The 26792-nt window shown below is 48.4% G+C and overlaps 2 protein-coding genes across 2 annotated transcripts in view; both read right to left on the bottom strand.

Moving 5' to 3' along the window:
- Positions 1 to 2218, bottom strand: part of unc80 (unc-80 homolog (C. elegans)) — a gene marked incomplete at its 3' end in the record, with an annotated part of 27853 nt that extends 25635 nt beyond the window's left edge. The window contains exons 1-4 of the mRNA XM_076169777.1: positions 2127 to 2218; positions 1677 to 1725; positions 1169 to 1325; positions 207 to 547 (exon numbers count right to left, since the gene is read on the bottom strand). Coding sequence (XP_076025892.1) covers positions 207 to 547; positions 1169 to 1325; positions 1677 to 1725; positions 2127 to 2218 — 639 coding nt within the window. The remainder of the gene's footprint in view (positions 1 to 206; positions 548 to 1168; positions 1326 to 1676; positions 1726 to 2126) is intronic.
- A 1628-nt stretch (positions 2219 to 3846) lies between these two features.
- LOC143015714 (uncharacterized) lies at positions 3847 to 26534 on the bottom strand. Its single transcript, XM_076169770.1, has 14 exons — positions 26301 to 26534; positions 21416 to 21483; positions 16769 to 16947; positions 16205 to 16279; positions 11447 to 13945; positions 11086 to 11271; positions 10667 to 10804; positions 9795 to 9850; positions 9040 to 9157; positions 7931 to 8247; positions 5981 to 6073; positions 5208 to 5289; positions 4816 to 4928; positions 3847 to 4708 (listed from the first exon to the last, which is right to left on the bottom strand). Exons 3-14 carry the CDS (start codon positions 16908 to 16910, stop codon positions 4499 to 4501), a joined length of 4029 nt encoding a protein of 1342 aa, XP_076025885.1. The 5' UTR covers positions 16911 to 16947; positions 21416 to 21483; positions 26301 to 26534; the 3' UTR covers positions 3847 to 4498.
- Between the last annotated feature and the right edge of the window lie 258 nt (positions 26535 to 26792).

The following is a 26792-nucleotide window of genomic DNA, read 5'->3' as shown; positions in this document are numbered from 1 at the left end:
GGAAACAAACCTCAGTCTCCAGAGTGTGTAACCTGACCCGTGTGTCCGTTTGTGCGTACAAATCAATAGGACTGTGTGTCGCTGAGTGTGTGTGCGTGTGTGTTATAGTATAAAAAACTATTTCAGACGCCTCTGACATCTGATACTCTGCAGCTTTGTACTCTAATGATGTATCAGATTCCAGGTGTGTGTATCTCCCTCCTCACCTTGATCCGATTGATAAGAGGAGCGAACAGGAAGACAAACAGCTCCACGGTGGCCATGCTCTTGTGGAACAGCTTGGTGCGAGCGTTCTCGTCCTCCTCCAGCAGGGAGCCGCTGTGCTGAGGCCCCAACCCTCCCAGGGCCGAGCCAGAGCAGGAACCAGGGGCCCCGGGGGAGGATCCCTGGTTCCCCACCGACTGGAGGAAGGCGCTGCTGCTGCTGCCCCCGGACCAGCCGTGGCTCAGGCTGGGCTCGTGGTTGCACTCCTGAGCGGCGTCCAGCAGCATCCAGTGCAAGGTGTGCAGCAGCTTGGTCTCGGCCACGCCCAGCTTGTCCTGGTGACCTGTCAGCGGGGCCAAAGGTCAGGGGTTACAGGTGACTGCAGCTTATCCAGGTGATGAAAGGGCTCAATAGTGTTTGTGTACTGGAGAAAGAAAGCTGAAACATGCAGTTAATGCACTTAACAGCAATAATATAAGGATAATAGCATGTAAACATAGAATTATATACACCTTCCAATATAGCAAATATAACATAAATGTATTTTTTCTATATAATATTGCGAACATAATAATGTCAACAATGTTTCTTTGTTAATTAAAATAATAAATATTGAAGTCATATAATAATAAGGTATTCCATGGCTTCTCCATTATTAAAGGTCCTCATCTTCTTTGTTTGCATTTAGATTCTGACAAGTACAGGAAAATGACCCATATTTGAATGATTCAGCTCATTTCTTAACCATAATGCATTGCAACATAACAATATGGACACACACTTTACATCACAGGCAACAATCGCCGATGTAATCTTGTTTATCTCCGCAAGAAACCAGATTAACTGTGAAGCAGCAGTCAGGCGGGCAGACTGACAGAACACTTGAGCAGCGTTGTGTTCTCGTAGGAGGTTTGTCGGCTTAATGCCCGAGCCGCGGCGGAGCCCCTGTCCTGTGCGTCCTCACCCAGCTTGTTCCTGTTTGACAGCAGGATGGAGGTGCAGTGGAGCACATGAGGCAGCGCCGCCTGGACCAGTTCCCAGCGGGAGATGCTCTGGATGGCCTCCGACAGGGCCGGCGACAGCCCGTGGAGCTTATTCTCCACCAGCACCCGCTCGAAGGACTGGGGAGGCAGCCAGGGAGGGAGAAGAAAAGAGACGTCAGCCAGGGGACTAAAGACTCTTTCTTTGACTACCTAAATGTCCCTGATGGCCCGGAGCAAAGCAGCGCCTGTGGGAAAGACAGCGGCAGCCCTGTTTGGGTCCAAGGGGATCTGGATGAGGCGTCATTATGCAGATGAGCTTCCAGTGGTCTGGCCTCTGGGTAATGTGAGGAAGCAGGGGAGGGGAAACTCATTTGCTAAATGTGGAATGAAGAGTGCAGTTTGATTTGCAGGTAAAGAGCAGATTACAGGGGAAAGGGGGGCGATTATTCTCCCTCACCACACACATGCCGCATTAGGAAAATGACTTACCACACATGAGGCTTCATACTGTTTCCCCAACTTAGGACGCAGAAATGCACTGGAAAGGGAATGGAACACAACAACACAACAACATGTCACAGATCTGAAGCATCCTCATCTGCTTCACTGAGGAAACACACTGACATCATGTGGATCAATCTCCATTCATGCACACACACATTTGATCGCGAATCGTCCATTTAACTGACCGACTGACTGACTGACACACACACACACACACGCACACATACACACACACACGGTTTCTCACTCTCTCGGTGTTGAATCATCATGTAGCGCGAGCCTTCTCTCCCTCGCGCTTATTGCTAAATTCGGACGCGTTTCGGTGCCTCGCGCTGTCACGTCACCTTCTTGTCTTTAAAGCCAAACACCTGTTTCCTCTTCGCACACACACACACACACACACACACACACACACGCACACACACACACACTAACCTGGTTTGCCTCCATAGGAAGGTCTGGATGGGGAACGGTATTCCCTTCCCGCACTCCTGCTCGTTGTCGTCCAGGCTTTTCCGCTTCACCATCTTGGCCCGGACCCTCCGTGTGCGTCGACCGGGCCGGGGGACGCGGCGGCAGCGGCGGCAGCGGCGGCGGCAGCGGCAGCGACGGCAGCTCGTGCCCAGGTGAACGGCGAAGCGCGGCGTCCCTCACGACATGATTGCCGGGTCCGTCCTGCGTAAAATGGCTGCAAGTGTGGAGATGGAGAGAGAGAGAGAGAGAGCGAGAGAGAGCGAGGGGGGAGAGCGAGAGAGCGAGGGGGGGGAGAGAGAGAGAGAGCGAGAGAGAGAGAGAGAGAGAGAGAGAGAGAGAGAGAGAGAGAGAGAGAGAGAGAGAGAGAGAGGTTCGCCTCCCTCATCGGAGAGAAACGGCTTAAAGACGTAGCGTGCGTCTGCATCTGGAGCAGCTGTTCCTCCCTGTTATCCTTCTGCTGTCATGTTGCATTATGGGAAATGTACACACACGCACACACATACACACACAAATTGGAAATCCCTATTTACCTCCAGACACAGGGCCACAGAGTCAAATGGCTTTAAGCACACGTTTGGATCCGGACTCTGAGTCCACAGGAGGGAGGAGGTCCCTGTAGGACCAACAGGTTGTTCAATAAGACAATGAGGTCCATCATGAATAAAGGATAGAAGCCCCCACAAACAAGTCAGGATACTCTAACAATCACTACTAATACTTTTTATGAACATAGTAGGAGAGGAAACACTTGGAGGGCCTCAGAAGAAGAGAGCAGACAGCAGCTGTGACTCACAATCCACAAAAGACACAATAACAACAACAACAACAGTGCAAGTGAGTTTATATTTTCTTTATTTCTGTTGTTGTTATCCTGTAGGGGACATTTGTCATCGGTACGTCTCAAACAGTGGAAAGTGTGCACACGTCTACATGGTCTGTTTAAATACACTTACACAGGCAAAGGGGCTGAGGAAGAGGAAGAGGAGGAAGCACAGAAAAACACTGGCAGGGGTGAGCAACACCATAGGGGAGCAGGGGGCAGAGGGGGGTTTCACAACAGTCACCATTTTATTTCTTTTTTTATTCTTTTTTTCTCTTAAATCAATCCTAACAGCTGCGAGTTGAGGGTTGCTTCCATTCTTCGTCGTTTCCGCTTTTTGTCGTTTCCAAAGGGCCCAAAGGTATAGCTGCTCTGTCGTCGGAATGTTTCTCCGTGTAAAAGCCTCGGACTTCCCACGTCATTAGTGAAGGTGACCCTTGAACCCTTAGCTGCACGGCGGGGGGAGGAGGAGGAGGAGGAGGAAGAGGAGGCTACAGTTTGACTTTGAGATTTCTCCGCATACACCTAATTTACTTACTATGTTCTTGCCATGCCAGCATAACAGCACCGTTGTAGCCTATAGAAAAAAAGCAACGCTGGAAAATCTCTGAACAAAAAACAGCTGCAAGAAAACGGCCAAAGTAGATCAAAACGCTAGCGCAGAAGCTTTTGAGTCAACGGTTAATCGCCCTTAAGTGCTAAACCAGTGCGACCACAAGGGGACATAAAGTAGGAAAGTGTAAGAACCTATGCTACAGTTACATATAGGAAAAGAAAACATTCAGCACATAGCCTCAGATCAAATCATAGCATCAGAACCAAACAAGCAACAAAGGAAATTGCCACGTTTTTTAGCCGACATGCTCGTTATCGTCACCAGTCGTTCATTTACAAGTAGTTTCGCCCTCGTGTGAGTTACGTTTTCACGCAGGAATGAATCTAGTGTCTAGTAGCTGTACTGTCTCTCCCGGTGCCATACCAATTTGTACAAATGGACGTGTGTGTTCCCTCTAAACTGTCTGAATGTGGCGACGCGTCTCAAAGTGGATTTGCCGTACAGCCGCAAAAATGGACTTTGCCCTCTTGGGACACAAACACGTCGGCACAAATCCTTCACTTCAGTCTGTCTAAGCCAACAGGAAGTCCAATTTGTGACAGAAAATGACTGATAAACACAAATATACAGAGACAGAGGGATTCCCTTTTCAAACAGGCAACAGATGAGCAATCCTACAATTCAGCTCTCAAATGTTCTCAATAAATGTGGCTTAACTTAGCGATTGGTTTAGCAGAGAAGAGGCAGGCTAGAAGGGTCGCCAAAGGACAAGACAGTCAATCAACTACAACTGGAGAACCTGTTGGGTCACGTGTGTGTGTGTGTGTGTGTGTATCAGGGGTAAAAACACCATGGGAGGGGCACATTGGATGTTTATGAGTGTGTGACATGGATGGAAAGTGGTGGTAAAAGAAGCTTGTGTGTGTGTGTGTGTGTGTGTATGTGTGTTTTCTGAGCTCATAAGCCCTGCTTGGCCAGGGCGGCGGTGACGTCCTGGGCCAGCGTGGAGAGCTGGGGGGACTCCAGTATGTTGATGCTGCCGGTGGAGGACAGACGGGGGGAGGTGCCCCCTGTCTCCAGCCCCGGTGAGTGGGTCACAATGATTTCTGCGCCGTGGTCCACCCGAGCTTTGGCTGATTCCCGGAACGTCAGCTTGTGGCTCTCGATCTGACGGGAGGAAGGATTACAACATTCATTTAGTTGATGAAGATGAATTTTCTAACTAGCAGGATTTTCTAAGGCTAGCAGGAGAATGGCAATGATGATGTCATTACCATGATGTTCCCCCCTCCAGGAACATGGCTGGTGTTGTCCAGGGAGCCGATCTTAGGTTGGGCTTTGTCTTTAAAGTCCAGCTTGACGTTCTCGATGCGAATGTTGCCGCCCCCTGGGAACAGAACAGGAAATAAAGCATGAAACCCACAGGGCAGCGCTCGCCTGCAGGGCAGCACTCGCCTGCAGGGCAGCGGCTCTGCCAAGCAACGCTTAGGGCGAATAGCATCGGTGTGCATCCAGAACAGCCTCAGAGAATTGGTTTGATGTCTGTTGACCTGCTTCCTTTATATAAAGCATTTATCTCACGTGTTTTAAGAGTTAACAGATGTTTTTCCTGCCCTTGATCAAAGTCTGTCTACATGTCTGGTGTGGATTGGAGCCGTGTCTGTACCTGGTCTGTGGTGAAGGTTGGACATGGAGCCACATTTGGCGGTGATGTGGCTCAGGTCAACCTTCTTGGTCTGGATCTGAACCTGTGGACAGCAGCACAGCGTGTGTGTTCACGTTTCATACAGGTCAGCTTACATACAAAGATTACAAACTGGATGTTGTTGTTGTTTTAAAACAAACGGTAGTCCTGCACTTAATGAGGGGTTTAGTAGTTATAAATAATGAGTTATTAATGTTCATAAAGTGTTCTATACATTCTAGACGGTGATAAGCCATCAAAAAGAACACATTTTAATTGATTATTGGCATTTAAGACTGCAGTCCTGATGGTCCTGACAAACCCATGATTCTATCAGTACATGTCCTTAACACCATGATAGCTATGATGTCATACATGTACTTAAATAAACTGTATTGTGTATTAATTATTTTAATTATTGCATTTGTTATACAATTAATACATTGTAATCATTGTTAAATATTTATTAAGATTACAATTATTATTTATTCAATGACGATTTAAAGTATTAGAAAGTGTAACAGAAGAACTCCTCCACTCCTTTGATCCAGAGCATCTATGTCCCTATATAATGTGTGTGTGTGTGTGAGATGAGTCACTGTGACATAAAGCCTCTGTTGTGATCTGATGTGCTATCTAAAGAAACTGAATAGAACAGACGAAGCTTAAAATCAAGCTTCAATGAATGGTTAGTTGAACAATCTATGATAAGAGATGTACTTGTGTGTGGGTGAGAGTGTGGTGGGTTCGCTCACGTTTCCTCCGCCTGCTGTGTGTTGGATTTTGGCCATGGAGCCACATTTGGCCTGAACGTGGCTGAAGTCCAGTTTAACGCTCGGAATCATGACCTGGGAACGCACACACACATATGCTGTTTCACACATGGGGAGAGATCAAAGACAGATTTTTGGACCGAAACTCTTCATCTAATTGAGAAACAACAGACAGATAAAAGAAGCACAGATAAGCACATAAATATAGCATGGAAATGAGAGAAAGAAGCAAAATAAAGGGAAGAGAAAGCCGTACATACATTGCCTCCTTTGGCCGCGTGCCTCAGATTATCCATGGAGCCGCACTTTGACTGAACATGACTGAAGTCCAGCTTCCCGCTTAAAATTTGAACCTAAAAAATATCAAAAATAATACAAAAAACTATATGTGCCTGTTTAAGTGTGCAAAGAGTTTTTACACATGCATTTACTTTTTATCCTGTATTTACTTTTAATTCTTCTTCCTGTTGTACAAAGTTTCAGCTTCATTTCTGCCTAATGTGGCCACACACACACACACACACACACACTGTTGCAGCACAGACAGCTGCAAGGTCAACCAATGACAAACAGTACAGAATGTCAATCTAGCCACAATAACAATATGAATATCAAAGATTTACATTTAAATACTATAATCATATGTGATTTGATGTAAATAATAATAATAATAATTTTGGCAGAACCTTATGTCCTTTTGGTTTCCTTTCCTAAACTCAACCCTGACTGGTCTCCTCAGCATCACTGCTGATCTCAGACTGATCTGCTCCTCCAGGCTCATTAAACATTTCTGCCTCCATGTCTCATTTTCATCCCCAAAGAGGAAGCCAGCTGGGAAAAAAATGACTTCCTCTCCCGTAAATCAGCGGGGTTAATGAAACGTCCGACCTTTGTGACACTGCGGGAACATTAAGACTGTCTGTCGCCTTGGTGATGTGATTAAGGAGCGGCACACAGGCAGAGAGGAGACCACAGTTTGAACCACGTTACAACCAGATTCAGCTTCATTTGACTCTAAAAAAGAATTCACCGCTGTTCATCACCATGAAACTCAGACAGAGACAAAGAAAGATTCCCCGTGTGACTGCCTGGTGTGAATTATGCCTGCTTGTACTTATTAATAGAGAGCCAGAGGAGAAATGTGGAAAATTGGATCCCCGGGGGAAATCCTGTTCCAGTTACATGAAGTAACAGTGAACATGGTCTTTATACTGTGTTTGATCCGTTATGAGAAGGCAATGGGAGGCAAAGGAAAGACAGACAGACAGACAGAGGACAGCCAGAGGAAGCAGACAGGACAGGGAGGACGGCGTGGCGGAGACAGATTCATGTCACATCTCTATTATTTAGGCACACGGAGAGGAGGAGAGACAGCAGGAGACAGGAGATTCTGAAAGTAAGTAGTTCAGAGGCATCACAGATCTCCTGGCAACCAACCCAGGCACGAACACGGACACGCTTACAGAGCCCATTGTCCATAAATGCGTCCGTCTGGATGGACTGTGAATATTCATGCTGTGAAGTTAAAATAAGATCCTAGCTGCTGTCCTCACTGAGAGGGAGAGAGTTTGGACTCTGATGAACTTAAGGAGGAGAGATTCAGGCTCAGCCACAACACTGAGCTGAAACACCTTCACCTTAAGGTCGAGATCAACCACCAACCACCTCGGGCTTTCTTCTGCACCGGTTGGAGGGATGTAATTTTGAGCCAAGACCACAGCGCTGCTCTTTAGTGACCCCATGTGGCAGAATGAGAGAACTGCTAGAGTACAATTTTAAAGGAATATATGACTCTGATCCTATAACTTGTGATGATGACATTTTCCATGTTCTCCCTATCTTGCTCCGCACACACGGCCTTGTATCTTCCCTCTTCCTTATCTCCCTGGATGATGAGAGTGTGTGTCAGGTTCTAGCTCCGCCTCTTGTTACCTGTCCTCCTTTGGGCTGATGCTTGAGATTGGAGGTGGATCCAATCTTGGACTTGACATTCTTGAGGTCGGGCAGCGGCTGGTTCAACACCTTCAGCTGCCTCTGGGCGGAGGAGGGGGACTTGGGCGGGGTCCGTATGACGGCCACCTTCTTCTCCTGCAGGACGCTGAAGGACTTGGGCGTGTGGCTGCCTGGGGTGCGAGAGCCGGGGGTGCGGCAGGTGTAGCTGGGGGGCGTGCCGGGCGTGACGGCGGTGGAGCCCGGGGTGGAGGCGCCGCTGCGCACTGAGCGGGAGCGTGCTGAGGCTGAGTCTGGGCCTGAGGGGGGGAGGGGGAGAGACAGGGTTAGGATGGGCGGAGGAAGAGGATGAGGGAAGGAAAAAGGAGAGATAACAGATGCACTCTGTGTACAGAAGCCTTCATCCGCTTCTGATGATGAGGATGAGAAGACAATACACACATGGAGCGCAGGTTAAACAATGGTGTTTGACAAACGCACAAACGCACACAGGCGGGTACATTCATTGAACAGAGGGCTTGTTGCCAGGATACGGGAGTGAGGCCCTGAAGAGGAGCCAGCTAGCACGTAGTCATGACGCTGTTCGCTTTTATCTTAGAATGAATGATGATGAATGGATGAGTGATACTGATTCAGTGACTTTAAGGTTGATTTAGAATGGAAAGATGTAAATGTGAATTAAAACCAGAGAGATGGAGCTTCCAGTGAGGAAGATGGGATTGTTCCAGTTAGATCTAGGTGGTCTACCTGACATGCTAGGGGCTCTTCCAGTCCTGTTGTCTGCTCTGGACTGGATCGCTTGGAGAGGAGAAGCAAAAGGTGGACCAGGGTGGAGGGAGGAGGTGAGGGGATATTAGAGGGAGAAAAGGTAGGAGGAGGAGGAGGAGGAGGAAGGCAGGAGTTGAAACAGAACAAAAGGAGAAAAAGTGCAAAGGCCAAAGTTCAGCGCATTTTTTTTTATGCTGCAAAAAGTGTTGAGCGATGGTAAAGAGAGAGGCAAAGATAAGTGTGTATTTAAATCTGTGTGTGTGTGTGTGTGTGTGTGTGTGTGTGTGTGTGTGTTTCATGTATGCAGGTGTGTGTAGACTTACAGGTTGGCCTGGAGGGGGTGCTGTTGTCTTCTTGCTCTGCGGCAGGAATGTGGCGTGTCAGAGATTTGGCCGGCCTGGGCAGAGACGACCTCTTCTCTGGACTGCGATAGGGTCTCTCCTGAATCAAAACAAACACACACACACACACCGGTAAAGTCAACACTGAGCAATCAATCCAGCTCAACCACGTATGGAACCCAAACCTAGGAACCCTTAGGCGACCTTTACCCCTCTGCCCCTCTCCCTTTACCTTCTCTGCACATTTGTTTAGCAAGAGTGACGGGCCGGAGCATGCACTGGAGGGCCGAGCCTCGATTAGCTCTGCCTTCACCATGGGGGTCCGACTGAGGCTACATGCAGAGCCGGGCCTGGGGAGCTGCCGATCGGACCCCCTGCTCTGCAACAATGCCCTCTTTAACAGAACCGCCCTGGTGGGGCTCTGGACCACAAACGTGACAAGATGCAAGGGAATCGTGCAGCATGGATGGATGATGAGCAGGCAGACGGGACGACAGGAGAAACAGATGGAAACATAAAGAAGTGAGATAAGCAGTGAGACAGGATGGAGCGGAGAGTTAACCAGTGATTGTGGATTAGAAGGAGCAACACACAACTAACACAAAGGTAAGAAAGAAGGGAAACATGGGTGACAGTGTGAAATGAGGGGGATGTAATGTTATATTCACAGTTGGTGTGTGTGTGTGTGTGTGTGTGTGTGTGTGTGTGTGTGTGTGTGTGTGTGTGTAAGGACTTACGGTGGTCCTCTCCCTAGACTGGTGGGCCACACTGAGGGGCTGGTGGCTTTCCATGCCTGTGAAGACAACACACAGTGTAATGATCACTGCATCACCAGCAGGGGGAGACAGTTTGCGGAGGTGAAATCTCCCTCTCACAAACGCGCACACACACACACACACACACACACACACACACACACACAGAGCGTATGTGTTGAAGCACATTCATAAAGGTGTTGTTGTGCATGAAGGACAGTCCACTCATTCAGACCATCAATCAGAAGCCAAAGGTGTTAACAGCATTAAGATGGAGAATCACTGAAGCACCCACCTCACGTCTTCCCCATGGGACCACATCACTTTGGTCCCTCCCTGCATTCACACACCTTCCCTATCAACACCAGCCCATCACACGCCCCTCTGGCCTCCAACATGCACCCGCTTCCACCAAACATGTAAGAGTGAAGTTGAGCTATGGCAAAAATCATAGAAACCCGAGCAGCTGTGCTCCACACTCAGATGTCCAACACAGCATCAATGAGCAGAGGAGGAAAGCAAATGTGAGCGCAAAACAAATTCTCAGTGAATCACCACCTGTGACTTGATACAGATGGGTTAGCAGCACACGATGATTGCCAGCTACATCGCCCCTGCTTGATTTCTCAAAGAGCCCGTCAATAGAGAGAGCACTGACGGCAACCTGGTACATATTGGTCCTAATGTTTGACAGTCCAGCCTCTAATGCCACTGCAGATTTAGTGAAGGGTTCCTGCTACACAATAGGAGTCAGGAGCCTGTACTTCCTGTTAAATTGAAGGTGTGTGTGATGTGGTGAGGTTTGGTTGCACTCTCTCTATCCACGGCTCCCATCCCTGGTGAAAAGTGTTCACCTGTGGCCCGGCGTCTAGCAGAGCCGTGAAGCAGAGCAGGCCTAGGGTGTCTGGCCGCCGCTCTGGTCACGCTCTTTCGAGACGGTGAGCGACTTTGGAGGGCTGACACCTTATTCTGGTCAGCCCTCCTCACGGCTACTAGCAAAGAGGAGAAACAGGATTATAAGACCATGGAAACCTCTGGAAGACAGACAAATCTCAGCAACGACAATGGGCCTCATTCATCAACTCTACCTTCCAACGGATTGGATCCAATCCTGTAGGAGAACAGGTTTGCAACATTTATGGGTTTCTTTAAAAACTTAGCAAATCTCCAACTGACTAGAACCTTTATCTCAATTTAAGATCCTCAACAAACACTGACAAATGAGGCCCAATGTTCTTTAGAAAGTAACACTTCATGAATATAGAATCGGAACCTTTTTTCTTCTTCTTCTCCTCTCTTGGGTAGTGACTGGGCACTTTGTGGGACCCTTTGCCCTCAGTGGGGCCCCTTCCTTTGCCAGGGGCCCGTTTAGCGGGCTTGACCACCGCGGGTGTCCTGGCAGGACTCTGAGTTTGAGGAAGGGCCTCGATTTGCTCAGTCATGACACTTCTGTCATCATCTGCATTGAGGAAGGATTAAGACATGGGAGCACTAATTCTCCACGCTCCTACCCTGAAAGATCCTGGTGCAAAAATACACTTTCAGTACGTGCTTTAACAAAATGTAACAACAACAAAACTACATTGCATTTCAAATCCATTAATCATGAGGCAGTGTCTAACAGCTCAGGGTACCTTGTGATTCCATCCAGCCACTGTCGGTGTCTAGCAAGGAGACGTCCATGGTGGTTTCATCCTTAGCAGCCTCACTGCTCCGGCTGAGCACATCGCTGCTCTCCTCACCGACCTTGCAGGCTTCCTCTCCGCCCTTCCTTTCCTCCCTCTGCTCTTCTTCTGCCACATCCCCCACCTCTTTCTCGGCACCTACCTCGTCAGATCCGACCTTTGCCTTTCCAAATTCCAGATCTCCATTTCCTTCGATCGTCGGCTGTGGCAAATCATGGTCAGAACAAGGAGACAGGTGAGAGCTGTCTGTTGTCGGATCGGCCTCGTCGCTGATCTGCGCGCTATGACTGGATTCATCCGCCGCAGACTTTGACTCGTCCACTGTCAGGTGAACGCCTTCCGTCAGCCTCAACTCCTCTTTCGTCACCTCTCTGACAAGTCTCCTTTCTTCTTGAGTTGCAGACTCTTCAGCTTCCTCCATTATCTCTTGAGGCTCCTCAGCCATCTCAATGTCATCATCTTCCTCCACTTCTTCATCTACTTGTGCTTGAGGTATGATGATGATTGGTGAAGACATTGGAGGCCTTGTTGAGCTTTTCTCCGGAGTAAACTCCAGTGACTGCATTTTGTGAGATTTCTTTTTTAAGTGTGTGTCAATGCTTACATGTTTGACAACTCTGCTTTGGTGCTGGTCTGATTCTTGATCACTCCTTTGAACCTTCTCATGACCTCTGGGTATTTCTTCACCAGTCACCAGCATGGGATCTTCACATTTTTGATCATGTTTCAACAGCTCTTTCTGTTCATTATCAGTGGTCTCAGGCTCTAGATCCTTTTCTGCTTCCACCTTACACTTGCTTTCTGTAGCTTGAGGCTCTGGTAATGCACCATTTGGAGACTTGGGGGTGGTGGGAGTCAGTGGAGTCTTACTTCCGTTTTCTGTGGAGTTGAAAGTAAAGGAAGTGTCTGGGGGGATGGGAGACGCCTCTCTGGAGGGGTCCTTCTCCACGTCCACCTCAGGGATGGCATGGATTGTGATGTTACCGGGCAGGCCACTTTCCAAACGAAATTCAGCCAGTCGGTCTTTTGAGGAATTGATGGGAATTCTCAGACGATCCGGCTTCATGCCAGTTGTCACAGCTCTCTCAAGCTTCATGGACTTCATTGGCGAACCGAGAGGATCTTTCCTTTCAGTCGCAGGTTTTTGGGACATCTCTGGGATAGTTTGTTTGTGGTCTGCTTGTTGTGTTGTCTTAACTTCAAGGACTCCAAGCTCTTCCTCAATCTCACCCTCAACAGAGGGGAAACACTGGTGAGGAGAGTCCCCAGGACTGGGCACATCAGCAGGGGACGGCATGGGCCCTGCGTATTCATTAAAGACACAGTAACCAAGGTCCTCCACCTGGCTGTCCCCACCCACCACTCCTTGGGTCTGTTCAACCAGGGCAAGCTTGACCAAAGAACTCCCCACCAGAGCCGAAACATTGGAAGGTACGGACTTTCGCCTCATATGGTCGACTCCCCTCCTGTCTAGTGAGAGTTGAGGAAGAGCTCCAGCGAGGTCCAACATCTCAGAGAGACTGCTTGATCGTTCAAAGCTAGAACTGTTCTCGGTGGAGGGCAAAGTTGTTTCTGCTTTGGTGGGGATCTCTTCAGGTGGTTCAGCTGAGGTTGGAGTGATGGACAGCATTGGGGGAAGAGAGAGAGGTTGTGACTTCCCTCCCTTCACTGTCTGATCTGCCAAGGACCCGGCAGCAGTGTTCAGGGAGACATTTCTATCTTCTGGCGACGTCGTGCCAGGAGACGTCTCACTCACGTCAGGATCCGGGCGGCTTGTTCCCACATTAAACTCTTCCACATTCTGCTCACTTAACTTCATCTCCGTCACTGTGCTGAGCTCGTAGTAGCTCTGCGTCTGCTGCGCCTCCTCTTCCCGGCTTTGTGAGGATGTCTCAAAGTAGGTGTTCGGTCCGGACTCATGCTCTACTATACTTTCTGATGTGGGTTTGGAATCTATACCAGAGTCCAAGCCTGATTGTGCAGTTTCTGCTCTTTGATCCAGTGAATCCTCGTCAGACACCGATGAGATCTCCTCCGATCTGATCTTGCTGCCATTCTCTGGCTCCTCCTTAAGCACCGACTCAACTGTCACCACTGTTTCAGTGCTTTCACTCGCAGGCGTTATCGATGTACTTTGCATGATAATACTCTCTTTCTCTTTGTCGGTAAGGTGTAAGCATTGTTCAGCCAATGCTGGCTGTTTTGCTGCTACTGCTGCAGAATGGCTCTCCAGGTCCTCACCCCCGGCGTCTTGGCGACCCTGCTGCTGGACCGGTGAGCTATCGGAGAGCTTTATCTCTTCCACAGAGGGAGGGGAAGATTCTGTGGAGATGGACTCTCCTCCTTCAGGATCTCCTCTTTCTGTGGGTGGTGACCCTGGCCTCTGGGGTTCATCTTCTTCCACAGATGGCTCAGGAGAAGGTTTATGGGTGCTTTCTTCTGGCTGGGCTGCGAGTGTGAAGGACACTGTACAGCTTTGTGCTGAGTAGCTAAAAGCTTTGCTTGCAGCATCCACACAAGCGAGCCAATACAGTCAAGCTGAGCCCTTCTGCACACAGATAAAGTAGCGCTCCATCAAGCAAAACACACAGCACACTGGATATCGTAGCACAGGGGGTCACAGCACCTAAGATTACGTGCAGAACTGGAATGAAGGAATGAGGTGCATGATGTTAGATGACAAGAAAAATAATGTCCACAAATGAATTCCTATTGCAAAACACAAGGACTGGGCAACCCGATGACATCATTCAATCCGAGATGTGTTTGTTTGAGTGATAGTTAATCTTAGTGTGTATAGATATGAGACAGCAAACTGATCAGGTTGAAACTGTTTGCTTGGATTAAGGGTGAGGATGTGTGCGGCTGCCAATGAGGGTGGATTCATGTCCAACATGTGGTTTGAGTAAGAATAGGAAGCTGAATTCTCCTTTAGTACCTTGGAATGAAATGAAAGCTACATTCAAACTGCAACAACAGATATTTACAATAGACTTCAAATACATCCAGAGTGAGAGACCCAAACAGGTGAGGCGGACTCACAGAACCGTCCAATACTCCAATCAAACCCCACAGAAAAGAGAAACAGACAGCTAACTCTAGCAGCACACACGTGAGCTACAATGCTGGACAAGTCAGACGGTGATCTTTGCATTTGCAATGTAGCTGGCAATACGAGAGTGGAGAGATGATCAACCGCAACATGGTTGATCAGGACAGGACTCTAAAGCAAATGGTCATGACTGGAAAAAGAAGCACAAACTGAAAAAATGCTATGAAACATTGTTTTTGCACACATGATCATCTCAGATATTGAAGCAGCAGCTTAAGGAGCTTACAGCAACAAAGCTGCAGGAGGTTTGACAGCAAAGCCTGAGGCATCACATGTTTATAAACCAACAGAGCAGAGGAGGAGCATGCAGAATGAACAGATACGTGCTGGCTCTCACACACCTGCACACAGAAGGATATACAGGACACACATACACACAATGACCCATGGGAACCACACACACCTTGGGATGGACGGTGATGAGCTTGATGACTTCCTCCATTGAGGATCTGGGGTGTCTGGGCTTGTTGGGGGATCAAAGTCTGGCGCTCCGTTACAAAATCTGTCTGCTCTAAGAGACTGAGGCCTGGCTGCTCATGTGTCACTTCCTCCTGGTGCATGTTGGGCTCCTCCTCTACCTTCTCTTCTTTGAGCAGGGGAAGATGAGAGATGAGACATGGAGGAAAGCACATCTGGGGTTACATGAGCAAACAATGGTGAGGCACTTTCAGCTCTGATGGAGATGCACGCCATGCAATCTACACAACTTTGAGTTCTGTGTGTGTGTGTGTGTGTGTGTGTGTGTGTGTGTGTGTGTGTGTGTGCTCTAGTTTGCTGAAGTAAGAGCCTCTAATTGTTGCGGCATGCAGGCAACAACATATTTCTCACTTAAATCTTGTTTTCATGGCTGACATGCAGGATATTGTGGCATGAATCTAGATAATAAATGAGCTACATAACGTACAAGATCTCCATTTGTTCTAAGTGAGCATTGGTGGTGATCCATGCTTGGTGTGCAGAACATGTTTGTGATTGCCGGCTGCATGCAGGGAGGAAATGAGCAGGAAACAGAAAACTCTCTGCGTGTAAAGAGCTGAAAGTGAAGTGATCTACTGCTGAGGCAAATCAATAAAGGAGGTGAGGAAAGGAAACGAGAGAGGAGATGAGGTGACGGAGGGGCAGGGGGAGGAGGAGTGGACCAATGGGATGAAGGGCTCCGGTGGCAGGTTAGGGATATTTGTGTTGTTAGCTACGGCGTTATTCTGAAGTGATAGAAGAGGTTGCATTCTTTGGCAGTAAATCCTTGGCTCCTCCCATCGTGGAGGTCCATCAGACTAACCGGTGTGACCTTTCACAGTTCAATCAGTCATTGATAGCCGAGGACCTCCACGACGGCCTACACATGCATGATGTCACCTCTACAGGGGGAAATAGAGCTCTGACTATGTTTACGTGAGAACACAAGAGGGCGCTGTTACACATGCAGGGCGATCCAGAGCGCCAGAACCAGAGGAGTGTGACTGATCATGCTCCCTAACTGTGTTCAAGCTCCTTCCGTGGGGAGATATGGTGCCTCACTCTCACCGCCATTCACACACACTCATCTGGGGATGGTCTGAGCGGTTCAGGTTAAGTGTGTGTGGAGGAGGCTGTACCTGGTGCCACAGGCCCAATCTGCACGGCGGATGGAGAGGGGGGAGGGGAGGGAGGCAGATTGGCTGATTCATCCACTGTGGAGGGAAAGAGAGAGAGAGAGGAAGCGAGAGAGAGAGAGAGAGAGAGAGACAGAGACACACGAGGAAGACGAGACGTGGATGGGAGGACGGAAATGAAAAACTAATAAGCCTGCCGACCTCATCTCCGTGTGTTGACCCTGTTGAGTACACATCAATGCTGGCTGTGTGTGTGTGTGTGTGTGTGTGTGTGTGTGTGTGTGTGTGTGTGTGTGTGTGTGTGTGTGTATTTGGTGATGTTGATGTTGCACTCCGGTAGCAAACTGAAGATCAAATCCCTCAAATTCTCCTCTGGGATTTCCATGATTGCTTCCTATACTAATTGTCACCCATGCTGTATAAACAACCAAAATACAAGTACATGCAAACTCACACACCTCCACTGATTCTGTCTGTCACCTTTATCAACAAGGCAGACGTACACGTACACACACACACACACACACACACACACACACACACACACACGCTCGGCCTGGTCCTTACCTGCCATTCCGGGCTGTGCAGCCGCCGCCGCACCGTGGTATCCGTTCTCCCTGTAGGCCGAGCTGTAGGCGGAGTAGCCGTTCTCGCCGTTCTCCTGGCCGTTTGAGGCCCAGAGGTCCTCCGGCTGCCGACCGTCTGCCATGCCTGCCTGCTGGGACGCCGGGGAGGGGACGGCTCACCTGTGGCAGCGGGGCCAAGAGACAGGGGACAGGGGACAAGGGGGAGGAAGAGACAAAAGATAATGAATGATAATGAAGGAGGCATCACAGCTCAACACTGCACGTTGAAGTTCACCCATCAGCCACCAGAGGGAGTAAAGAGCTGCATGTTTCCCCCCACAGGCTGGTCTGAGTCTGCTCTTTGTCTCAGCATCCTCGTGCTGAGATAGAAGGGACAGACTCAGACAAAAGCCTCGTTTTCATGCTTTGACAGTCGCCGTGACTACCTCGAGTCTCTGAAACGTCGAGCGGCGCCAGAAATGTGGGGGTTTGTGAACCGGGCTGAAGGAGAAGAGCACTGATGCTGCCAGGGAGGAGGAATGTGTGCTCGGTGTTCTGCACACTGCAGCACACACTGCATGATGAAGGGGGAAAGGAAAGGAGTCAGCACATGAGAACACACCCTTTCATATCCCCTCAGTACGGACGGGGTGGTTGTAACCATGGTAACCAGAGCAGGTCCAACCGATGGGTTTGACAGGCCAGCAACCATTCAACTGAAAAAGTGACCTTAAACACACACACACACACACACACACACACACAGGATACACAGAATGTTGTAAAAAAAAAAAACAAGATTAGCAGCGACCGAGCTACAGAGCGCCATTATCCTCAAGCAGCTGCAGCTAATTTCATCATAACAAATCATCTCTCTTGCTCCTCCCCCTGCCCTCTCCCTGTCCTCCCCCTGTCTCCCCCCTGTCCTCCCTCTGTCCTCCCTCTGCCCTCCCTCGCATCTCATCTTTTCCTCCTCTGAACTTTAAAATCCTGATCTCTCATCTTCCCTCACAACTTCTCTCTCATGCCCTTCTCACTTCTTCTTCTCTTCCACCTTAATATCCTCAATCTGAAATCAACCTTTCAATAAGTCTTTCAAATCCATTCAAATAGGGTTAAACCCCACTTTTCCAATCTTTCCATTGCGTTTCTCTCCTCTCCCTCCCCGTCTGCTGCACTGGGAAGTTGTGAGGATCAGAGAGGAAAAATGATGAAGACGAGGTGGAGGAGGAGTGAGGATGAGAAGAAAGACCTACTGACACTCATCTAAATCCCCGCCCAGAGGCTCCGGTCTCATCCTAGCTGTTGCTATGGCGTCACAATGGACAAGAACAGCTCTGCCCTCAATATAAACGCATGGTTTGGAAATTGAATGCCATATTTGCAAATCACAAATAGAGAACCTGAATCTAATGAGCATGGGAAAGCTGCTTAAGTGAAAATCCATCTAAAGAATGAGATCATAGAGTTATACTGTCCAGTTCAGTGTGACTCAGACTCAGGGTAGAGAAGAAACAAGAAGCCAGAGAACACAAACTGAAGAACATGGGAATGAAAAGAATAAAAGACAGCCTCTGAAAGTGATTTATGTTTTTAAAGATACAGAATAAAGATTGTTTGTGTTCATCTGTATATTCTGTCAAACCCCCTGAACATTAGATCCTGTTTATCTCCTCTGGACCTTGCTCTCCAGCCACACCCTGTCATCCCCGTGTGGCTAACACAATCTGACACTCTCTCTCTCTCTCTCATCACTCCCTTTGAGCTGTTTACCAGAAACTCCACCAGACAAATAAAAAAGCCACTAAATGAGGAATGATGAATCACAAATCTCTTCTTCTCCCCCTCTGCTGCTCTCATCCTACAGCTGAGGTTAGAGATGCTTGCTGGAGGATCATGGCTGTGTCTTTGTCACGCAGGGGTTCAATCCGACACACTGGAGCACTGTCACATCCCCTTTCATCTCCTGCCTTAGCTGAACTCGCCCGTGTCGTTCCCTCGCAGAGATAAAGGCAGTGAAGAAGAGAAAGAGGGAAGAGGAGAGCTTCTTCCTCCCTTTCTTCTCTGTCCTTCAACCCCTTTCGTCTTTCACCCTCTTCTTTTCGTCCATCTCCACCCTAAACCAGCCCCTCTATACCCCCCCCCACCCAAACTTCTCCCAATGTAGGTCGATCATCACGCCTCCGTGGAGCGCCGCGTCCGTCGGAATGTCACCATCCATTTGGGGAGGGAGGATGGAATCTCTGCCCGCCAGTCTCAGTCAGCTATCCTGCCCTTAATCCTCTGTGAGAGAGGCCAAGAGTGTGTGTGTGTGTGTGTGTGTGTGTGTGTGTGGTCTGCATTAGTACACAATGACACAGCAACAGCTCCAGCATTGGGAGCCGTCTGCCCTCTAAATTTAGGAAATGATTTTAGATATTTATAACTTAAAACATTTAAAATGAAGAATACAGGAATGGAGAATTCTAATTCTAAATTGCGGAAGTTTTTGCAGCTTGAGTCAAAAAGGAAGAAACGATGTAGGAAAGTGAAGGGGAAGCAGAGAGTTGAAACCCAAAATAGGGAACGCTGTGCGTCTGCACTCCTTAATCTGTCTCTGCTCCTCTGCATGTAAACAGGATTATGAGATCTGTGCAATAAACAACCAGTCTAAGGTCCACAGATTGAGATTATGGCAGTCTATGTAAACACAGCCCTTAGCAGAGGATGATGAAGCTCTGTAAAGGCTGCTGTGACCTACAATCCACCCAGGATCCACAGACCATGGGCTTACGTTTCATTGACTCAGCACAGACACTTCAGGGTTTGAGGCCTAATGAGTGCCAGTAAAGTGTGAATGAAGCGTGAATATTGTGAACAGCAGCATGACGGGCACGGCGCACACACCAGGAAGGGACCGGGGGTGATTCCAGATCAAATACCGTAAAGGCCAGAAAAGAGGCGCACTGAGATTACGTGACTGAAATGTGAATGTGCAGGGTTTGGTTTCCTTGGTTCTCTCAGCAGAGCGCTCCATGTTTCCTGGCATCGGCCCCTCCCACAGTGATGTCACTGACTGTTCCCATGGTGATCTGAGCACAGGGTAAGGGGGGGCCGGTGGGGTGGGAGTGGGCACTGGCTGCACAGAGCGGACTCTGACCGTGTTATAGATGCCGAAATGGGTCAGAGGATCCTTCGGGCTCGGCCCCCCGGGGGGTCCCGCCTGACTGCAGCCACACTAGCAGCCATTTAAATTAATCAATAAGCTGACGGCTGGTCGCTGGTCGGGGTTTATGTAAATTCAGATGGTTAATGGTGGCTGAGATGGTGATGGTATGTGATGGTAAATACTCCCAGATGACAGATGAAGGGATTACAGGTGAAATGTTGCTTCTGTGGCTAAAACATCCAAACATGACCCAAGTCTTTATTTATCTAAATATGAAACGAGTGGACATTTTAGTAATCATCAGTAGTTTCAGGTGTCTTTATTTATTAGATGATCATTCATTAGTTCAAAGGTCATTTTGTGTGTGTGGTCCAGTATCACCCATGGAAACACACATGTGAGTATCATCTGCTTAAGAATGTTCTACACCATGGTGACATGTAAATGAACTAAGAGTGGGATCAGAAGCCTGAATGATGAATGATCTGGAAAGAGCCGAGCGGCTGCTGATTACTGAGGAGGAGCGCACAAAGACACAACAATAACACAACAACAGCACAAACTGAGGAGACTGAGTATAAACAATTTCTACTTTTGCTATCAAACCCCTCAAGTGCCCAAACACTCGAGGGGACAACAACTTTATAATTGTAATGATTTTATAATGCACTCATCTTATTTTACTGTGGCTTCATATTCAAACCAATCACAGTAAATGAGCTCACAGAGAATCAAAGTTCCACCAAACACACAGTATCTACTTACTGTGTGTCCTTCTGTCTCACAATCCCTCCCTCCCTCCCTCCCCAGCTATCTTGCATGTCCACATGTCCTCCTTAGCTAAAGGATTAACACCTCCCAGCCCACAAACACACCTACTGCCACACACACACACACACACACACGCCCACACACCCTGCCTGCTCCAACCTTCATAAGCTATACAATCACTGCCACTCATGGACAAAGGCAAACACAACCATGTACACATAGAGACACATCAGGATCTCTGGTAATCACACAGTTAAGGTGAGCTAAACAAACACACACACACACACACACACACACACACACACACACACACACACACACACACACACACACACACACACACACACACACACACATTTTGATTAGCATTGCAAATTAGCGGCTGCTCTCTAGCGGTCAATCACAGGCAAAACTATCTTGCATGACATGGACCCAAACATCTCCCTCTCTCCTTCCACATGTGAGAGAACATAATTCCCCCTCCATTACCGCCCATGAACGGGCTGGTAGCTAATCATCTGGCTGAGTGCAGCCACTTAGATGTGACTCCTGGGGCCCCATGAGTCATGGGAAAAGTGAGTGTGAAATGCAGCATAGTGGAGCAACTGGCAACATTCCAGGCTTCCATGTTTTCACTCCTTTGATTTCTTTATTTAGGAGGTTTCTGAAAATACTCTATGATAAAAAGCTGTGCTGAAGTTGGAGAGTGAGAGTTTCTCTAAGCCTTACCTGACTCAAACAGTCGTCTTCACTGATGGATGAAGAGTAAACCGCTGAGTTCCTGCCTCTGCTCAGACCTGGACAGTAGAGAGAGAGAGAGAGAGAGAGAGAGAGAGAGAGAGAGAGAAGATGGATGAGAGGGCATGTACTGTATGTAGGTCCTGATCTGACTGATGGTCAGGATCTGCCATGTCACACCTGGCCAATCAGAAGAGAGCAAGAGTTTCAAGAACAAACCTGAAATTGCCCCGTGTGACTCAGTATGCACGGTGGTGTTTTGGCAAAGAAGAGTGGAAGTGGAAGAAAGTATCTCTATTTTCATCAACAAACAAGAGAGGCATTTCGGGGGCTACGTCATCGCCGTGCCGGGGGGGGGGGGGGGGGGGGGGAAGTGAAATAGAGAGAGAGAGTACAGCACAGGTTCTCTAAACAGGAAGAGGGTGATTTATTAGGGACGAGAGAGAAAGGAGCTCAGGGCGAGAGTAAAGCCAGAGGGAAGGAAAACCAACTTTACACTATTTACAGTTATTTATTAATACCACAGGTTTAATTCTTTATATCGCCAAGGCTAAATGTGTTAGATTGATTTTCTGCCTCCCAGGGAGCCATTAATGCCCCGAGCAGACGTCATCCATCATTATGGTGCATTATTCTCTATTTATTTAGTCAAAGTTGGGTATCCTTTGTGTGGTAATGTGGCAGCGAGCAGGAAAACTTTCCCCGGTGCATTCCAGGAAACTCCAACATCCAGGACAGGCTGCCAAACTCTCTCTCTCTCTCTCTCCCCCTCTCTCTCTCTCTCTCCCTAAGAGGTGGACACATAACTCTTCACAGTGATGACGTTTGTCTATTTTCAGGCAACTCTTAAATCTCAAATGTTTGGAACGTCCTTGAACGCAGCACAAAGGAAAATAATGTGAAATGAAAGGAGATCACTGGTGGGGAAAAGAAATCAATCCAAATCAATCAGTATGGAGGTTTAACGTATAGAGAAGGGAGAAAGTAAAGAGCACGCGCTAAAAATAGTGAGGAGAGGAGGGACGAAAGGTCACAAAGGAAGTATTGTATCTTCTGGCGGGGGGAAGGCTGGCCAGGAAAAGAAAGGATGAGTGAGAAGACGGAGAGATAAAAACAGATCATTTGTTCTCGAGTTCCCGCCAAAGTCTAAAATACCCGAAGAAAGGCACAAAAAGAAGCTTTGTACTCTGAGCAGCATGTTTCGGACAGAACGCAGCGGTTGGTCTGTATTTAATGACAGCTAAGTGGTCCCTCCAAACAGTCATCACCCAATCCCAGGTGGGTACAGGTCGGAAAGGTTTATGGAATCTAGAATCAGGTCAAGTGACGCTTCTTTGTTTCGCTGCACAAAATTAGGTTACAATAGACTGATTCATACATGAGATGTAGCGCTTTCTGTAGAACACCTACTCGAATTTGGCAGCAGATTGTGGCGACACAGTCAAGAGTATCGAAAAACAAAGATGGCACTTTTATCCGACTTGCTCCAGACATTCTACACGCAAAATTTTGTAATGATGGAGCAAAAATTGTAGGAGGAGACGGACAAAATGGTAGAAAGACGGCAGTATGTTGCACTACTTGCTCCATAATCTTCCCACTAAGCATTGTGGGAATACAGGCAAGGAACTCCGTGTTGTATTGTGTGCCGAGGAGGGAACAAACAGCCGAGGCTTGAGGTTTGTTTGTCCATCCTGACCTCAGTCTTGACCTTTATCGTATCCCGGGAGACAAATTGGGTCAAACAGAAGGAAGGACAGAAGTGGAGACCAAGACAAAAACAGAGAGAAGGAGGTCAGAGGTCGTCCTAATCCAGAGATCTGACTTCATCGTCTGAGTCCAGGCAAACAGGAAATGAAGCCTAATCTTAGCAGCATGATGAACCTCGCTGAGAAATGGACTGAGCGATGTGTTGGGTCTTATCGAGCGCTTCTCTCCGGTAATCTTTCAATTCTGGCATATTGATCGGCCGAACCGCTGACCCTGCAGGACCAAATGTGTTCATATGGAAACAAAGTGCCAGGCTGTGAGGTGAATAAACCAGGCGGCAGTGGCGAGGTCATGCTGGCGGTTGTGGTGCGTTCAGGTCCAACCTGGGGATGCAGTAAATTTAACGGAGCCTCTCAACAGAGGTCTTTGCTTTTCACTCCACCGTCGCCCCCTCTTCCTCATCTATAATTCACACGGACAGCCTCCTTCTCCCCGCAGAGAGAGAGAGAGAGACACACACACACACACACACACACACACACACACACACACACACACACACACACACACACACACACACACACACACACACACACACACACACACACACACACACACACACACACACACACACACACACACACACACACACACACACACACACCCTGAGGCTGACACACGCCTCTGCCACATTCACAGTACTGCATGTCCACACACACACACACACACACGCGCATATCTAATACATCAAAGTCACCGAGAGTCCCGGGGGCGTGTTGTGTGTGTGTGTTGGACATGTAAGTGTGTGTGGGCCTAAAACCGTTACATTCATCAGGAAAACAGTCAAAACGATCCAGAGATAAATAAAGACAACATTGATAACATGAACACATCCATGAAACAGCTTCAAATAATAATAATAATGTCAATAACAAAAGAAGATTTGTTTCTACGTTGTTTTAGATTTGACAGTTGAGTTTATGACCTCATCATTTTCTCTGCCTGTAGTCTGGTCTGCCTGTGTACTGTGTGTAACCTGTGTAAGGTGTGTAACCTGTGTACTGTGTGTAACCTGTGTAAGGTGTGTAACCTGTGTACTGTGTGGTCACAGGTGTAAAGTGAGAGTGGGAGTTCTCCACAGCGTGCAGGAGTCATGACTCAGCGTTTAGCAGAGAGAGACTGGAGGATGAATCACAGGGAGAACAGAGGGACTTGACACACTCATGCACACACTCTGTAAACTCACACAGATTTGAAGTCCTAATAACACTGTGTGCACACACACACACACACACACACACACACACACACACACACACACACACACACACACACACACACACACACACACACACACACACACACACACACACACACACACTCTCGTCTTAAACACACACCCAGCAGCACTTTCACAAACCTACATGTAAACTGTGAACTTGTAGTGTCGAGCCAAATGCATGCTGGGAGCTGGGAGCAGCTGGGCCAGCTGCACTTGAGGGTGGAGACAGGGGGGAGAAGACCCGAGAGCCATTACACGTCTTCATCTTCATCAATCAACATGTTGGCACAAGGCGTGTTCCAAACGGCGCCCGTAGGCCACGAGGTTTAACGCTCAGGCAAACCTTCGCCCTCAAGAATGCAAAGAGTGTAAAGAATTCCAGACTTTGTTGAGGGAAGACGACTGTAAGATGGCGAGTTTGTGCTGATGATGAAGATGTAATGTTGCCCATAAAATGAAGAAATGTTAACTTAATTGAAGTCAAACTAACGGAGCATCTTCCTGCTTTAGGATGCGTTACAGACAAGGAAAGGCTGGAAAAGAAATTCATCTTCATCGTCATCATCTTCATCTTGTTTTACCCTGTGAGGTATTTGGACGCTGTCTCTTTAAGAGCGGCGGCACTTTCAGCAGCACAATCAGTGGTAATTAACAGTTATCTGGCACAGCTGTGTTGCACCGTCATGCAGTCTGAGCTTCTATCCTGAATACACTTTGGCACTAAACATGGAGGCTGACTTCCTCTCAGCATAACGCTTCATTCTCCGCTGCATCAGAACGCCTCCCTGAACTCCGCGGCGGTCGGATGTTGACTCCAAAACAATGTCACACTCGCCCACAGGTTTCGCTCGGCCAGTTAGACGCCGGGCCGCGAGCCAAGAAGTGGCCGGGTGCACGCGCTCGCTCGGAGCACCTGATTGGCTGGGAGGCTGCATGAAGAAGGGATGCAGGGGGGAAAGAGGAGGAGGAGGAGGAGGAGGAGGAGGAAAGGTGGCGGAGGGGACAGAACTCCATTTGTGTTCCCAAAAAGCATGACGGGGGGGAAAAGGGCACGATGGCCCCTCGTCCTTGTGTTTCCATTTTGTGCTGCTCTTGTTCTCCTTTGACTCCTCTACATTTCATGGCTGCAGTTACATTCTGCTCTGTAATCTGCTGATAAGACATTTATTAGAGAACGTTCTCAAGAGACAAGGATCAGACGCTTCCCTCTCGTCCAGATGACAAAGGACTCATCTTCATTCTTAAAACTCACCCTCTCTCTCTCCTAAAGGTGAAGGAGAGTGTGAGAGACAGAGAGAGAGAGAGAGTAAAATGGAGGAACACCACAACCACAGCAGGAGGGAATAAGGCCGGAGAGAAGTGTGGTGAGACAGCGGCGTCTCATAGCTCTGTCGCCACCTGCTCACAACAAAACTCCTCCCCGCCACGCCACGCCGTCAACAACTTGTGACAGTCGGGAGTTGAGGCGTCCTGCGGTCTCGCTCGCCCTGGTGTCACTCCCACAGAGCGACCGGCAACAATCTGCTGGGCCGACAGCCACATCACACAATCTGACTCCACCACAACCCTCATCATTCCTACTGGCAAGTTCCAACAAACATCTCACACACATGCACACCCCCAGGTAAAGACACACACACACACACACACACACAGACACACACACACACACAAGTACTTCAACCACCAATCATGTCACAAACGTCACAGAGACTTAAGGTCAAAGCACAGACACAAACATCGCCTCCTTTATGCTATTGTTTGAATTTGTCAGCAGAAATCCTGAATTCTGACCTTTCTGGCAACACAAAAGGCTCCAGAGGTTCATTTTCTCATTTTCACACATTTCAGGATTTTGGCAGCGAGTAAAGATAGAAGTCTTACCTGACAGGGGTTGAGGCAGAGATCACCGGGTTTGTGTGTGTACGTTGAGGGCAAGAGGGGGAGGCGAGGAGGCGAGGAGGCTTCTGCAGGGAGAGAGAGAAGAGAAGAGAAGGAGAGTGAGAAAAGAGAGGAGGAAGAGAAGGAGAGAGAGAGAGAGAAAGGAGAGGAGTCACCGGGCAGAGACTGCTGATTGTTTTCCAGCAGAGCCGGCGAGCACACACTGCAGCTCACACACCCCCTTACAAACACACACACACACACAGCCAGCCAGCATACTGCCTCACGTCCGTCCCCCAAACACACACACACACACACACACACAGTGCTGCCACTGAGCCATGTCTGCATCAGACTGAAGGGGGGTTGGGAGGGCTTTGCCATGTCTGAAAGCGAGAGACAGAAATGTGCGTGTGTGTATGCTTGTGCATGTGTGTGCATGGTGTGTATGTGTGTGCATGGTGTGTATGTGTGTGCATGGTGTGTATGTGTGTC

The sequence above is a fragment of the Genypterus blacodes genome, unplaced genomic scaffold, assembly GCF_046128005.1.
Source record: "Genypterus blacodes isolate CSIRO-AG114 ecotype Tasmania unplaced genomic scaffold, CSIRO-AGI_Gbla_v1 ptg000212l_1, whole genome shotgun sequence".
Taxonomy (NCBI): domain Eukaryota; kingdom Metazoa; phylum Chordata; class Actinopteri; order Ophidiiformes; family Ophidiidae; genus Genypterus; species Genypterus blacodes.
Note: the sequence above shows the minus strand (reverse complement) of the source record. Positions and strands in the feature narration are given on the sequence as shown.

Bases quoted from the DNA above. Each gene is read 5' to 3' on its own strand.
- LOC143015714 (XM_076169770.1), bottom strand. From the start codon at position 16,910: ATGGCAGACGGTCGGCAGCCGGAGGACCTCTGGGCCTCAAACGGCCAG. The intron at 11,272-11,446 runs GTACCCTGAGCT...TCCTCAATGCAG, and splicing joins TGGCTGGATGGAATCACAAG to ATGATGACAGAAGTGTCATG. The intron at 4,709-4,815 runs GTAATGACATCA...TCCTCCCGTCAG, and splicing joins CTGGAGGGGGGAACATCATG to ATCGAGAGCCACAAGCTGAC.